Source organism: Wyeomyia smithii, chromosome 2, assembly GCF_029784165.1.
Source record: "Wyeomyia smithii strain HCP4-BCI-WySm-NY-G18 chromosome 2, ASM2978416v1, whole genome shotgun sequence".
Classification (NCBI taxonomy): Eukaryota; Metazoa; Arthropoda; class Insecta; order Diptera; family Culicidae; genus Wyeomyia; species Wyeomyia smithii.
In genome coordinates this window covers 98,844,015-98,858,814 of record NC_073695.1, presented here as the reverse complement: position 1 = coordinate 98,858,814, position 14,800 = coordinate 98,844,015, and the positions used below count along the sequence as shown (strand labels likewise).

Below are 14,800 nucleotides of genomic sequence, written 5' to 3'. Positions count from 1 at the left end.
ATTATCATTTTTCGGATGACAGCATCGTACAGTCGTCCACATGGACACTGAAAAAATTGTTTCACCTTTCAGCAGTCATGTCTTGTCGTCAGTTGATTTTGACATTAAGTATACATCATATTAACAGTGTATAAATTAGTTCGACTTTTGCTCACGCGCAGCGACAATCCTGTCCGATGAATTCTGCAAGAGTCAGTAAGGAAGTGAGTCAGTGAGTCAGTGAGTAAAGGACATTTGAAGGAACGAAATGGTATAGAGGTCCCTGTTACAGAAGACGAGGCGAGCAGCAATTTACTTGTCTGACCTATTTTGGTATTGCAGATGGCGAGTCGGCTGGATTTTGGACGAGTAGCTCGTCTGTCACTCAGCTGTCACCAGCCAAGTTTCACTCGACTTATGTCATCACATTTTGCTCGCCTCGTTAGTGACTGCGGGCGAGGCGAGTTACTCGCCTAATCTTCTTCAATAGGGGTTATAATAAACATACTTTTTATAACACTAGTTACCTATAATAATTCGATATTTATTCTGAAATGTGCGAAGTTTGAGACTGTTCTCAGTTTGAATCAAGACGGTATTTTATTGTGTGTTTATTGCGTTTATTGTGATGGTTTCGAAATAAGAATAATTGTGAAACAATATTTACAATTGAACGAAAGCATGCATCAAAGGTTTTTATAGTAGTCTAGTAATACAATTCTAGTATATTTTGTTGTATTTATTTACATGCATCGTTTTGGTAACAGTGTTACCGTATATGTATGTCGTCAGAGTGGGTGTAAAGGTGACACTTTTCGTAACGAGCTTATCGGATAGAAACACCGTACTGGTTTTGGTAGTCGTTACTGTTATTGGCTCCTTCGAGATGTAACTAGTCCTTGTTGGTTGGATTGTGCGTTTGATCGTAGTCGGATCCAGACTCAAGACCACAGTGCTAGTAGGTTTTATTGTTCGTGTGCTGGTTTCGGAAGGTTCCAGGGTTACGGTGACGGTTCTAGTAGCTGTGGTAGCTAGTGGAACGGTCGTAGTAACGATTTGTGGGGCGGCAGTAGATGTACGAGTAATTGTTGGAGTGGTTGTAACAACAATTTCTAGAGCTCGGAGAGATGCAGGTATTTCTGGTGGATATAAATCTTGTGGAAGATAGGTATTCACCGGTGGTGAGCATGTTGGACTTTGAGGCACTGGCAGATATGCGTTGTAAGGAGTGCATACAGAGGTGGTGACTGTAGTTGTAACAGGAACGATTTCGGTTTTGATAGATTTTACGGTGGATACTTCGGTATGGAATCGAGTGCGAGTTTCCGTAAAAGTGATTCGTTCGGTTGATATTTCTCTTGAAATAACAGGGTAGGTTGATGTACTCCACTTGGTTTGAACTGTTGTTGACACAATGGTGACAGCAGGTAATGTTTCCGTTACACTATTAATTATAGTCCTGTAATCTGTTTGCGTTTGATAGCATGTAACTGTAGTCACATCTGTTTTTGTTACTGGCACTATCACTGTTGATAAAATCGTTTTTGGTTTTAAAACACTGAAAATCGTTTGCGTTTCGTATTGTTTCACTGTAATATATTCCAGAAGCGGCACTGTGGCCGTAATTGTCGCAGGAAACACCAAAGGACATGACGGTTTTGGATAATCATACCCTCCAAAATCGTCCTCTAATGCTGCTCCGAATATTTGCGATGGCAGCAGTAAATAAAGAAAAATCATCACACTGATTGCCATCTGATAAGAAATATATTTTTTATTTAAGCAAAAATAATATGATGATTGAATTCTGGCTCACTTTATCCAATATCGAATGCTGAGATATCCCAAGTATAACACAACTGGACTAAACTAAAACTGGTTATGGTTAGAACTATGGATTTTATACTTACGCATCTTCGCGCACGTTGGGTGCAGAGGCGAATCAACTTCGATCGTGCCCACGCTGACAACCTCCAAAAACGGGCACGTTCCGATACATTTCTTACAGAAGCGTCCTCTACCAATGTTTCGCAGACGCTTGAATGTTATCTGTTTCTTTTTGGTTTGACAATAATGCAAGCTCTACTGCGATAGAACTGAGGTCACTTATTGCGATTGTGTTGGCAAAACAACCGATAAAGCTTTAAACTCCACTGTGTCAATAAACTTTTTATGTTAACTATGCTAATGGGCATTTGACCAAATTATGCTATTACTAAGCATTATTATGTCATTAAAATTGCTATTTCGATCTCATAACTTCCCATAAGGAAACTTATCTTATAAAGAACATGGACGATACATGTATAAAAATAGGTTTTTTTTCTATAAAATGATCTCGACTCACCTTTTAACACCTTAATAAAAGATTTAAAAAAAAATTACCATAAATAGTGCAGCTCTACATATATTTATACCAAAGCTTTGATAATTTTTACCTACTATTCGCACTTCAATTTGATTTGTTGTGACTGTTTTAAAATTCACTGTTCGAGTGAACAGATTAGTCTCAGTTATGAAAATTTTTGATACCTGCCAGTGTGCGCACTTTCATTCAACTTCAGTTGCAGCTAGTGGGTGAAATGTTTGAGCTTTCAATGTAATTTATTATTATACAATAAAATATTTGTTGATGGACGAATTTCATAAATAAATTAGTCAATAAAATTGCTTTTTGTATCTAATAACTGAACCTTTAAGAACAAGTCAAATTGCTTTAACTTTCCCCTACAAATATTCAGAGTAATTCTTTTTTATGGAACCTACCTGAAGTAGCGTGGTTAAATCTTCTCTGAGAGTAATCAATAATGGATCAACCCCTTCCGTTGTACAATCGTTGTATCAATTTATGTAGTCGCTTCTAGTCAAAGGATAAGAATAAAGCTCTTCTAAATAGTTTATTTTATGATTTGAATTTTATTTGATCTGGAGCGTTTCGTTATGATATGATGATTTCCGCGAACAGATTTGTTGTTGACGTTTCGTTTCGTAGCATTGAAATAAGTTTTATATAAACCGTGTATTTAGTTCTCTCCGTTCTTCAGCTTTGTGAAACCCAACAATTGTTACTCTTTAACCTTCACCAAAACAGTACATTACTGAATGCAGATATGAAATAAGTATTGTCTAAAGACAACCAATAAGAAATGAACAGAAGCGTTAAAATACAGAATATTTGTTGTATAGTTTCAAGTTGATGTTTCTAATCAGCTTCTAATTAGCTTAAGAGATGCTTTCTAATTGTTTCTCTCGCATATAATCCTGAAAAATTAGAACAACATTTCACCAGTGGTGGGCACCATTACGCTAATTCGCTTACTCGCTAATTAGCGACGCTAAAATTCAGTAAGCGATTTCGCTAATTTTCGAGCTGGTTAGCGAAACTGTTAGCGTCGCTAAAATTTTGGCCTTCGAAACGGTAATCGCTAATTCGCTAAATTTTGTAGAGAAGCGACAATAGAAATATTTAGAAAAACTGTGAATTGCTGGTGGCCAGTGGTGGGCACCATTCCGCTAATTCGCTAATCGCTAATTAGCGACGCTAATATTCAGTTAGCGGTTTAGCGATTTCGCTAATTTTTGAGCTGGTTAGCGAAACTGTTAGCGTAGCTAAAATTTTGGTCTTCGAAACGCTAATCGCTAATTCGCTGAATTTTGTAGAGAAGCGACAATAGAACTATTTAGAAAAACTGTGAATTGCTAAATATGGCGTAGGGGTACTGGGGGTAAGCCCGGCACTGAGGGTAAGACCGTCACCCCTATGATTTTACTAGAAAACGCTAATAAACTGTGTTTTGGAATATGTGAAATGTTGGTATTTAATATTTTAGACATTTTAAGACACATCGAAGCCGCCGTGAAACGTCAAACGTCAAAACAATGGACAAAACACACGATACTGCAGCTGATGCGTAAACGGATGTAATTTTTCGTAAGTGGAACTTAAGCTTTTATTCATTTGAAAAGACTAGAATAATTTTTCGTTGCTCTACAATTTACTGCCGGTATTGTTAGCAATCACAGGAATTCGATCTGAGGTAAATTGAAGCGATAATCCAGTAGAAAAACTCTTTTTAAAAAAATGTGTGCTAGCGGGGTAACACCGTCACCCAGTGAGTGGGGTAAACCCGAGCCTTTGGCATCCCTATACCGAGTAACAGTGAATGACAATGAACTCATGTCCTGGGCTCAAATTAATTTGTGCCCGCTGTCAGCAGTAAGATGAAGATGTATGAAAAGAAGCGGTGATATGCTATCTCGTTTTTACATATGTTGAGATGTTAGCCCTTGAAACAGGGCGTGATGCCAAAGGGGTGGGTAAACCCGACATGGTTTGAGGCTAGTTGTGTGTTACTGACACATACTTTTCAGCTATTACCGATGCCTCGCTGCTAAATAAATCAATGAATCTACTTAGAACCATGCACTCAAGCTCTTTTGTGATTTATGAATGATTCCAAGGGTTATTAGAGGTGTCAAATGTACTGAATCATGTCACAAAACTGACCGCTTTCCCGGTGGTATTTGGAATATGCTCCGGTGTGGTCAATGTGATCCTGGCTTCGATAAAACTAGTTATTAATATGATGCCATATGCCACTTGCCTAGTATTAAATTTTTTCATTGTTTATACATAATGTTGACCGGAACTTGTTCCGGCAATCTCCCCAGAACCAGCTAACCGACAACAACTAAATTTAACAGTAACATACAGAAATGTAAGATCTCTCATTTGGCGGTTTCCGAATTGAAATTGGTTCAGTTATTTCGAGTAAATTCATGAACAAACTTAGGTGCCGGTGTTACCCCCAAGTGGTGCCGGTTTCCCCCGCACTGGTTACTAAACGTCGTTTTTATCTTAGTTTCAAAACTTCTCTATTCCTCGTAAAATAACAGTTTAAAACTACTAAAAACCTTCATATCTTGTAGAAAACAATCTGGGCAATGATTCTGTGAAAGAAATATAACAATATTTGCCATCAAGTCTTACTAAAGAATCATTTTCCTTAGGGGGCCGGGCTTACCCCCAGTACCCCAACGTAAATTGCTTCGAAACGAAACGTAAATTGCTTCGAACGTTCAATTGTCCCAATTGTCTAGAGTTCCTTTCTTTACGACACAAGTGCAAGTCAGTCTTTTAACCCCAGAATGGAGTTCCAGTTATCGTACAATCTACAGAAGCATTTTGGAGAACAAGCTCGAGGTCTAGATTGAATTTTCGGCCCACCAAGAACATTTGTAAGTTGCAATGCGCATGAAATTATGACAACTTTGGTTCTACTTTTTCGATCCAGATAATACTTGAATTTTTATGGAAACATTCCTACAAGTATTTATTTTTAATGCAAGCTGAATAACTTTTGTTAATCATTGTTTTTACAGACCCAAGTATGAACACCATTTTGTGAACCTTTCATTGTAAATAGCTCTTAAAAGTAATTTTTTACGTTTGTTTTACCACAAAAGATCAAAGTGGCCCAAAACTTACAAAACACGAGCAATAAATATAGCGATGTGACTATTTACATATTAATAAGTTAGCGATTAGAGATAAGCGAAAGTTCCGCTAATGTGGGTTTAGCGTTTAGCGTTTAGCGGTTATCTAGCTAAATTTTCCGATTAGCGGCTTAGCGATTAGCGTCGCTAAATTTTCGGTTAGCGGTGCCCACCACTGCTGATGGCGTACGTAAATTGCTTCGAAAGATGAACATTCTTTACTGCGAAAGTTACTTTTGTCAGTTTTTTTTGCCCTAGAATGGAGTTCCAGTTATCGTACAAGCCACAGGAGCATTTTGAAGAACAAGGACAAGGTCTAGATTGAATTTTCGCCACACCAAGAACTTTGGTAAATTGCAATGCGCTTGGAATTATGACAACTTTGGTTCTACTTTTTCGATTCAGATAATAATTAATTTTATGAAAACATTCCTAAGAGAATTTATTTTCAATGCAAGCTAAATAACTTTTGTTATTCTTGTAAGTAATTGTTTTCGTTTGTTTAACCAAAACAGATCAAAGTGGTCCAAATCTTACAAAACACGAGCAATAAATATAGCGATATGACTATTTACATATTAAAAAGTTAGCGATTAGCGATTAGCGAAAGTTCCGCTAATGTGGGTTTAGCGTTTAGCGATTACCGAGCTAAATTTTCCGGTTAGCGACTTAGCGATAAGCGTCGCTAAATTTTCGGTTGGCGGTGCCCACCACTGCATTTCACTGTATCGTGGAGTATGGGAGGTATCCAAAGGTGAGGAAGAAGAAGACATTTGTCTGTATTAGTAACGAAAAAAGGGTAAACAGAAGCACGTGTTGGGGTTGTGACGTAGATCTCGGTCAACGAGCAAATGCCATTTCAAACGGTATTTCGCATTGCTTAACGACGCAGGTAGGCATTTTCATACCGTAAACTGCCATAGCTTGTGAACAATTCTTGAAAAAAATGTACCGGACATTGATTTTTGGACATTGTTGTTTGACTTCTACTTTATCACTGTTAACAAAAAAGAAGCCCCTTAAAACCGAGACTCAAACCATCTCCGTACCTTTCTATATTCCATTGTATCATTAGGGCGTCTCAGAATTGCATCTATTCTGGAATTCTGGGGGCCGTATAGAAAACAGTGTTGCGAGCAAACTTTTTTTTCAGCGGTAACTCTAGAAAAGGAATTTTATAAACAAAATATAAAACTATAAAAATTATTTAAGTAGTATAATTCATAATACTATCTGATACGGTGAATTAACATTGAAATGTAGGAAAATATGACAATGCAATTTTCTATTCCGCAGTAAATAACGAATAACCCTTTCCAAATAAATTTGCCATCTTTTGAAGGTATTTAATTCGTAATAGAATTGGGCTTGATGTCCAATTTGCTGATTAAGTGTTAATATGTAAAGTTAAAGTATTTATTATCACATCACAAGGCACGGGATTTTTGTATTGCTGTATACCCAAGTCAGCTATAATTTCAACCGAAATCTTCTTGATTGTCGGTAGCTGAAAATGTTACAAAAAACTGCTTTCTATCGCCTAAAAGTCTCTCGAAGATATTGCTATTTAGCTTCTCCCCGTTCCCGTCTTTTAGATAACGATTGAGCAGTTCCACAAAAAAATGTCCCAGTTTGAATTTATTTTTAAATTGTCATTTTTGATTCGGCTGAAACTTTGCATAGACGTTTCTATAAGCAAAAGAAGCTTTTTTGTACTATTGGTTAAATTTTTTGGAACACGATTCATCTTTGAGAAGCTATATAGAAATAAAAATTGAAAACTAATTATCCAAAAAAAAAACTCATTTTAAAAAAAATCTATTTTTGCCTTTCTCCTAGAAAGGAATAGCAATCACTGCAAAAACTAAAGGTATAAAAGTGCTCAAAAGGGCCGAATGTCGTATATCACTCGACTCAGTTCGATGAGCTGAGCATTTTCTATGTGTGTGTGTGTGTGTGTGTGTGTGTGTGTGTGTGTGTGTGTATGTGTGTGTGTGTATGTGTGTGTGTGTGTGTGTGTGTAACGCTCTCCCAATCTCACTCGAAGACCCTATTGAATTTTATTGTAATCGGATTTCTAGTTTAGAGGTTATGTATCAAAATGTAAAAATCACGAAACATCAATATCTCAGAAAATACACTACCGATTTGAACAAAATTACTTTCAAATGAGCGGGCTACCTAAAAACCCTTAACTTTTGAATTTCATAAAGATTGAACTTGTGGTTCAGAAGTTATGGAAAGAAACGTGTTCTGGAGACTATTTAATCTCACTCATGTTTTTCAGAGATGGCTGGACCGATTTTCATAAAATCATATGGAAAAATCATATGGAAGGTCTTGTTGCCCCATAAGACCTTATTGATTTGTTTTGCAATCGGATTATTACTTTGCCTGTTATGTTTAAAAATGTGAAATCCAGCTATGAAAGAAAAATATTCACAAGACTACCTAAACTTACTCACTTTCCTCAGAGATGGCTGAACTGATTTTCACTAAATTAGTGTCAAATGAGAGGTCCAGCTACCTCATAACACCCTATTCAATTCAACTGTAATCGGACTGTAACTTCGTCTGTAATGTATCGAAATGTGAAAATCACGAAACTTCATTATCTCAGAAACCACACAACCGATTTGAACAATATTATTATGAAATGAACGGGCTAGTTAAGGGTTGACTGATGAATTATGATCGAACAAGTGGTTTCATATTTCGGCTGCTCTATACGTTCCCATTTCATTTGATTATAATCGAGCTTAAGCAACCGTTATGTATTCAATTGTTAAAACAACAAAAGTCTATTATGTCAAAGATTACACGACTTATTTCAACATAACTAGTGTCATACGAACGAGTTATCTCCTAAACTTTCATATAACTAACTTCATAACAACTTGATATGTGGTTCAAAAGTTATGGAACGAAGAGAAATTCAAAGACTATTTAAAACTATACCTGCTTCGATCAATATATGTGGCCTCGACATAATTTAAATGTGGTTTCGTACTATTTGAACGTTTCCGGTATCGCTCGTGATGAAATTGTTCGAAACTAAAAGTCATTTCTTTTATTTCGCTATTTCTTAAGCACTAACATTACGTTAAATTTCATATTTTATACTTCAATTACAACATCAATTTTTTAGAACCCAAAGAGTGAATATATTTTTATTGGATTGAAGCGTCCATGTAAATCTATTTTTACAAATAATAAGTTTGATTGAGAAAGGCTTGGTCTGACCGCTAGGTGGATTAATTTAGGTTTTTTTTACAAGGTAAGTATCCCCTGCGAAAAAAAAACAGAGTTACCAAAGTTACGGTTATTTTCAAAATTATTGCTTTTAAAAATAATTTTCATGTTTATATTTACTTTTTGAATTTTATCTTTGACGCATGAAAAAATTCTGGCAGTTTACCAGCAATAATTATTTTTTTTACGGCAGCAAATCGGCTTACACGTATCCTGCAAGCTTTCCAAACGCAACAAAGATTAAAATAAAATCTTTAGTAATACCTGAGAACTTAAATAACCTTTTGTTTTCCAATGTTTTTGTCTATGGAAAATATTAAATGATGCTTGTATTGACACATTTTGCACGGTGTTAATCGGATTAAAAACGAGCCAAACGAACTTCTGACGAAAACAAAGTTAACTTAAAAGTTATCTTATTTAACGGATTTGCTTGAACTTGAATACTCGATTTATGAAATTATTCTACTCAGAAAGGGTTTTATATTCGGGTTTGTGTAAATAAAATTAGGAGTAAATAATAAAACGAACAACCTTGATTGAGCTGCCAGAAAGCTCTATGGCTTTTCCAAATTTTTGCGTTCAAAAAGTTTTTACTTCAACTGTACAACAGGAAGGGGCATTATCGGCTCATTGATTCTCGCAGGTCTTATTGACTAGATTGAAACGGCACAGTAACCAGCTCAAAAGATCTGCCGGTGGGCCACTCGAAGTGTCCTCTGCGGTTCGGCGATCGAGATAAATGATGTTGACAGCTGTTGGTAGTTGGGTTGTAGTCGTAGAATTATCCTGACCAATTGGTGAGTGTAGTGCAACACTTAGGTGATCATCCAGCGTGTTTGCAGTAAAATCATCGATCATTCGTTTGATGGGTGCTGCTTGCGAATAGTCGTAGCTTTGAAGAAATGAGTTTGGAGTAGTTTGTTCGATATCCACGCGTAGTTTCGGCAAGTAAGTGTTGGTGGGCTTGCCCACCGGGAGATAGGTGTTTGGGGAGGTTGGTGGAGGAGAGAGATAAGTACTTGGCGCACAGTTAAACTTTGTACTGGTTACAGTTAGGTAATCGGTGGACGTGGCAATCAAGGTTTGAACCACTGTTTCAGTGTGTGTAGTGGTATGCAGTTGGACGCTGACAACCGGAGGTAATGTAACATATTGAGTGCTCGGAAGAACTAATGGACAACTCGGCTTATTGTAGACGTAGCCATCTTCAAAGGTGATCGATGGTTTAGGATAATCGTATCCCGAAAACTCAGCAAGTGGTTTCTGTTCTATCGGCTCTCGATCTCGTTGAGCTTTACATAAAAACAGTAGAAACTGTCCCATCAGCAAAAAGTGAATCTGGAAAGATAATGAATAAACATTAGTTGCGCGCAAATTTTATTTAATGTTCAGTTTTTAGCTCTAGCTGTCTTTTGAATCCATTTTTTTGTAACTGGGATGTGGAGAATCTATTTTAACGCAAAAGTTTTGTCGTTAAAAAGCCGCGAAAAATATTTTTTTTCATGAAAAAAGTTGTGAAAATTTGCAAAAAAAGTTTATTTTTAAACAAAATTATTTACTTCAAAAAGTGGATGGTTATTTAATCATGGAGAAATGAGAAAAAAAAATAAAATTTCCAAAAAAAAATACACAAATTCCGCAGATCCCAGAATCTGGAAGTTACAAACATACATTTCAAAATGTCGTCGGATACAGATTTCCGGTTTTCAAGTGTCATCCTGATTTCGGAATTATCATTACGGAAAGCTTGTAAACGTTTTCCATAGTCTTACACAGCATCTCAGAAACTAGAAGTCATATTCTTGAATTAATGAATGAGGTCGAACCTCATGTTCTGGTCTCTAGACATGACCGAGAAAATCATTGAATTCATTCAAAAATACTCATAATGCACGAAAAGTATTGAATTTCTTACATATTAAGACCCCTGCTTCTTTAAGGTTTTAAGGGAAAAATACAAATAAGAATTTCTATTTATTTAACGAATATCTCCTTTGTATAAAAAGCACGTATGCCAAGTTTGTTGGAAATCGGTCCAGAGATAAGGTAGGTAGGTACAAATGTAAACAGAAATCTTAACCTTTAGATAAAGAGAACTATAATGTTTCAGTTATAATCTTTTTGTAACATTTTTTTTTGTTTTCGAGTAATGCTTCGAAAACCAATCACAGTTAGTTCTAGATCTCTTCGATACGGTCTGTTGCGATAACAAGACTTTGCCCTGATCAGAATACAGAATCCATAATATCGACTGAGAGGAACAAGAGCGAATATTTCCGATGTTATTAAGAGATATTCGCAGTACTAATCATAACTGGTCACTAGAATTGTAGTACATGTTCCAAAGTAGCCACCGAAAGTAATTTGAACACTTTTTCATTTTTGTTTATTTTCGAAAAACCTTCTGCGATGGCGAGGGTTGAACCGAGATCGCTTGGATAGGTTGTAAGGAAATCACGCCACCTCACAACCATCGAAATGTATGTCGGCGTTGGTGTCCGAGAATCCAGGTCACTACACGCTTGGCCGATACCTATCTCTAGATGCTCTTGCCGATATAACCAAATTTGTAACACTCATCATGGTATTTTTCACTATAGTGTTCAGCACAATTCGCAAGAAACAGCCGTTTACTACATTATAAACAGCCACAATGGTTTGTACGTCTTGTGTAAGTCATTTGATTCAGTTTTCCATGCAAAATCTCCCACAAAGAAGGTAACAGATCTGTCCCACAAACTTGTGCCATTGTTTTTTGGTTTAGTAGCCATTCTCGGTCTCTTATCAAAACTGACAATTTTACGCATTCACTGTTTTAACTGTTTACCCAACACCAAATATTTTTTTCGAGCACTAATTTACCATTACGAAGTTAATATGTGCACTGTCCTAATTGAAGAAGTTACTCAGAACGTTTCTTGGATTCTTGATATCACTAGATTATACGACACTACTAACTAAACCGTCCCGTCTCAAAGCTAGCCGGCAACTAAACTGGCCATATCCAAAACAGGGCATTTTCAATCGGCGCTAATTAGATCCGTGATGGATTGCCCCTCTGGTGGCTCGAAGAATGGTCGAAACGCTACTTGCTTTAGAAGCTCTGCGGGAGAATAACATTAAAAACAAAAGTAATTTACACGATGCTAAACTGAAGCAGCAAAGAGAATGCCAAAACTGGCAAAGTGGGGTCTTCAGCTTTGGTGACGATCTTTTGCGATGTATTTCGGAAGAAGTGGCTTTGTTTGGGTCCAGCGAAGGGGTCGCCGCTTTTGAAAGCGCGCCCAGTAACAGATGGGCTCATTGTTTACGTTCATGGGTCGGTGAAGTTCGAGTGCTGATCTATCGCGTATCGTATCAAATATGCATGATGTTTTACACGGCGATAATCCAGGGTACGGTGAAAATGATAGTGGATCGCGGATGTATCCGGATGGGAGTAATTGAAAAGATGATTTTGATTTAACACACAGGAGCTAGTCGAAATGAGAGAGAGAGAGAGATAAAAAACTATTATAATTTGTTTAAATTTAACATCTTAGCAGTTTTCATTGGAAGCACGCGCGTTGGAAACTTCTGAAACATAATTGTATAAATCATTCAATGTCAAGATTATGATGAGCTGGTAATCCGCGGCAACAAAATGGTACAAAGGTAACAAATCTTTGTGATCGTAAAAACAAATTAATAGACTCGGCAGCTTCTATATGCCACGTGCATCAGAAATATCAGCCATTCATAAGAATAAACCGCTATGATGAATGTGTGAACATCGGTTGGAAACAAAAAAAAATCCGGGATTCATTGTCGATTATGGTTGTGTTCGCAAAGCGACCGATTTCGGGATCAAGCAGGTTTTATTCGATTAAGTTTGGTCGACGAATTTTCTAGCTAGAGGAAGCAAAGTCATGATGCAAATAGGGTATTGTTTCAAGCGCAATTTTGGTCAACCCAGGGTTGTCGAGGTGTGAAAATAGTTAAGCCCGTGCTGGATGCTTTCCTTTCTGTTGCCATGCCGTTGCATTGAGCAAAATTGTTACCCACGGTTATTCGATAAGGCGAAGTGCTCAATATGAATATAAAATTTCGGTGCAGTTCGCTGTTTAAAAGTTAGAGTGGCCTCAATTTAGTTGTGATAGTGCATTGTTGGATTGCATTCCGGATTCGTTCATAGTTCCCACGTGATCTTGGAGAGGGTAACGGAAGATTTATCAAGTGATCTAAGTGATATTGCCAAGCGTTTATAACGCTATGATTAAAATTATAAAAACGATGCGTCGAAATTTGTGACTTTTTTCTTGATTCTAGTTCTTAACGACAGGTTGTTTAAGGCATTCAAAAATAATCAAGACAATGGTGTATTTTGTTCCCACGAAATTGATAATTTGTTTGAATATTTTTGTTGTTTTAAAACACAGTTCGGAATTTACTGCTATTTAAAGTGCCTATTTAAATGCTAATGCCAAGCATAAAATGCTTCAAACTATGTCTTAAAATTATCTGCGAGAATTGGGCATTAAACCTATTTTTAGAGTCACTGACATCCAAATCGGTAACGCGTGTGGACACCGTCCATATGCGATTACGATCATACATTGTTGGGACAATCTAAAAATAAACATGGAACCTTGGTTGTTGAAAGATTCTTCTATTCTTTTGTAAAGCCTAGAGAATGTGCCTATAAATAAATAAAAACGTTGCAATCATACTGTCAGTTTGTGCGAAATGTTCGAGAGGGTAGATACTAGATTCGATGTATTAGAGAAGTCATCAGGATTTTAATTGACGTATACTATGTTACAGATATGTATATTTTTCTATCTGATTGCTGCATCGGAAGCTCGACGATCGATCGAGATACTGCCGAGCCAAGACAACATCGAACCAATGGGTGAACAGTGTTAAAATTGTGTTTATCAATATCCAGTGCCAGATTGCCCATTGATGTTACCTGAGAAAGTAACTATCACTAGTACGGTCAATGCATTCTGCGGACTTACCAACACCTACCTTCCTATATTTCGTGATCAAGAAGCCGTTACCGTGTATTCCTACGAAGTTGGTACCGTTACTTCAACGATTCATTTGACGGATGTCCGTGTAACTACTACCATCCCAGGCTTGACTACAACATTCACGGAAACCGCTGAGTTCAGTAAAACGACCGTTACGGAAACACCGAAAGTGTTAACGGAAACAAGCACCTTGAATGCTTCCACATCCACAATAACCACTGCAGCGGATCCCGTTATAATAACCAAATCGGTTACCCGTACTAGTGAGATAACAACAACAGTTCCATTCTTTAGAACAATTCGTGAAATACTGACAAGCACCGTAACGTTTACTGCATCGCCGGTAACGGTTTCTGAAGGAACCACTCCAACATTGACACTAACATTGGAATTCCCGGTAAGATAATCACTCGAAACGTCACTCGAACGTCTTTCATATATTCAACACTGCAAGAGAAGACAGTTATGATAACATCGACACCGGTGTTTTTTTTATATCTGGTAGCTTACTTTCTAAAGTATCTTAATAACTAAAAGCAAATTTTTTATCCTCGCTGCCGACTACGAGCTGAAACTAAATCTAACCTAAAGCTAGAATGTTTTGCATTAAAAGCACTGGTTTGTTGTTTGATGGTTTTCCATCGCCATAGGTAAGCAGCATATTGAATATGTTCCGCTGCTGGGCCAAGATATTACGGACTGGCATATTGGGTTGTCTCCCTCGGGACCTGAGAGTATCGTGCGGCTCTAGTTGCTGTTTCCGGATCCGGGGTCTTAACGTGTTCTTGTCGTTTGGTTGGATGTAGGCGGAAGGGAATAGGATTAAACTGGGGCGTGGATGGATTTCAGGAAAACGTATTTAAGGGACATGTAGGATAGGTCACGGCTCGCCAAGACATCACGAACAGGAACAGCCGGCTGCCTACTTTCGGCCTGCAGGGAAGCTATTAATTTAGACCTGGCGTCACGGTGTACAGGGCATGACCAAACCACATGCTCTATGTCGTGATAACCCTCACCACAGGCACAGATACCACTCTCCCCGAGCCCAACAC

The 14,800-nt window shown here is 37.4% G+C and overlaps 2 protein-coding genes across 2 annotated transcripts; both read right to left on the bottom strand.

Moving 5' to 3' along the window:
- Positions 1-590: 590 nt before the first annotated feature.
- On the bottom strand, positions 591-2,022 carry LOC129724249 (uncharacterized). The gene is made up of 2 exons (XM_055678975.1): positions 1,890-2,022; positions 591-1,505 (listed from the first exon to the last, which is right to left on the bottom strand). Exons 1-2 carry the CDS (start codon positions 1,891-1,893, stop codon positions 700-702), a joined length of 810 nt encoding a protein of 269 aa, XP_055534950.1. The 5' UTR covers positions 1,894-2,022; the 3' UTR covers positions 591-699.
- A 7,087-nt stretch (positions 2,023-9,109) lies between these two features.
- Positions 9,110-11,762, bottom strand: LOC129723060 (uncharacterized). The gene is made up of 2 exons (XM_055677010.1): positions 11,593-11,762; positions 9,110-10,068 (listed from the first exon to the last, which is right to left on the bottom strand). Exons 1-2 carry the CDS (start codon positions 11,593-11,595, stop codon positions 9,358-9,360), a joined length of 714 nt encoding a protein of 237 aa, XP_055532985.1. The 5' UTR covers positions 11,596-11,762; the 3' UTR covers positions 9,110-9,357.
- Positions 11,763-14,800: the final 3,038 nt, after the last annotated feature.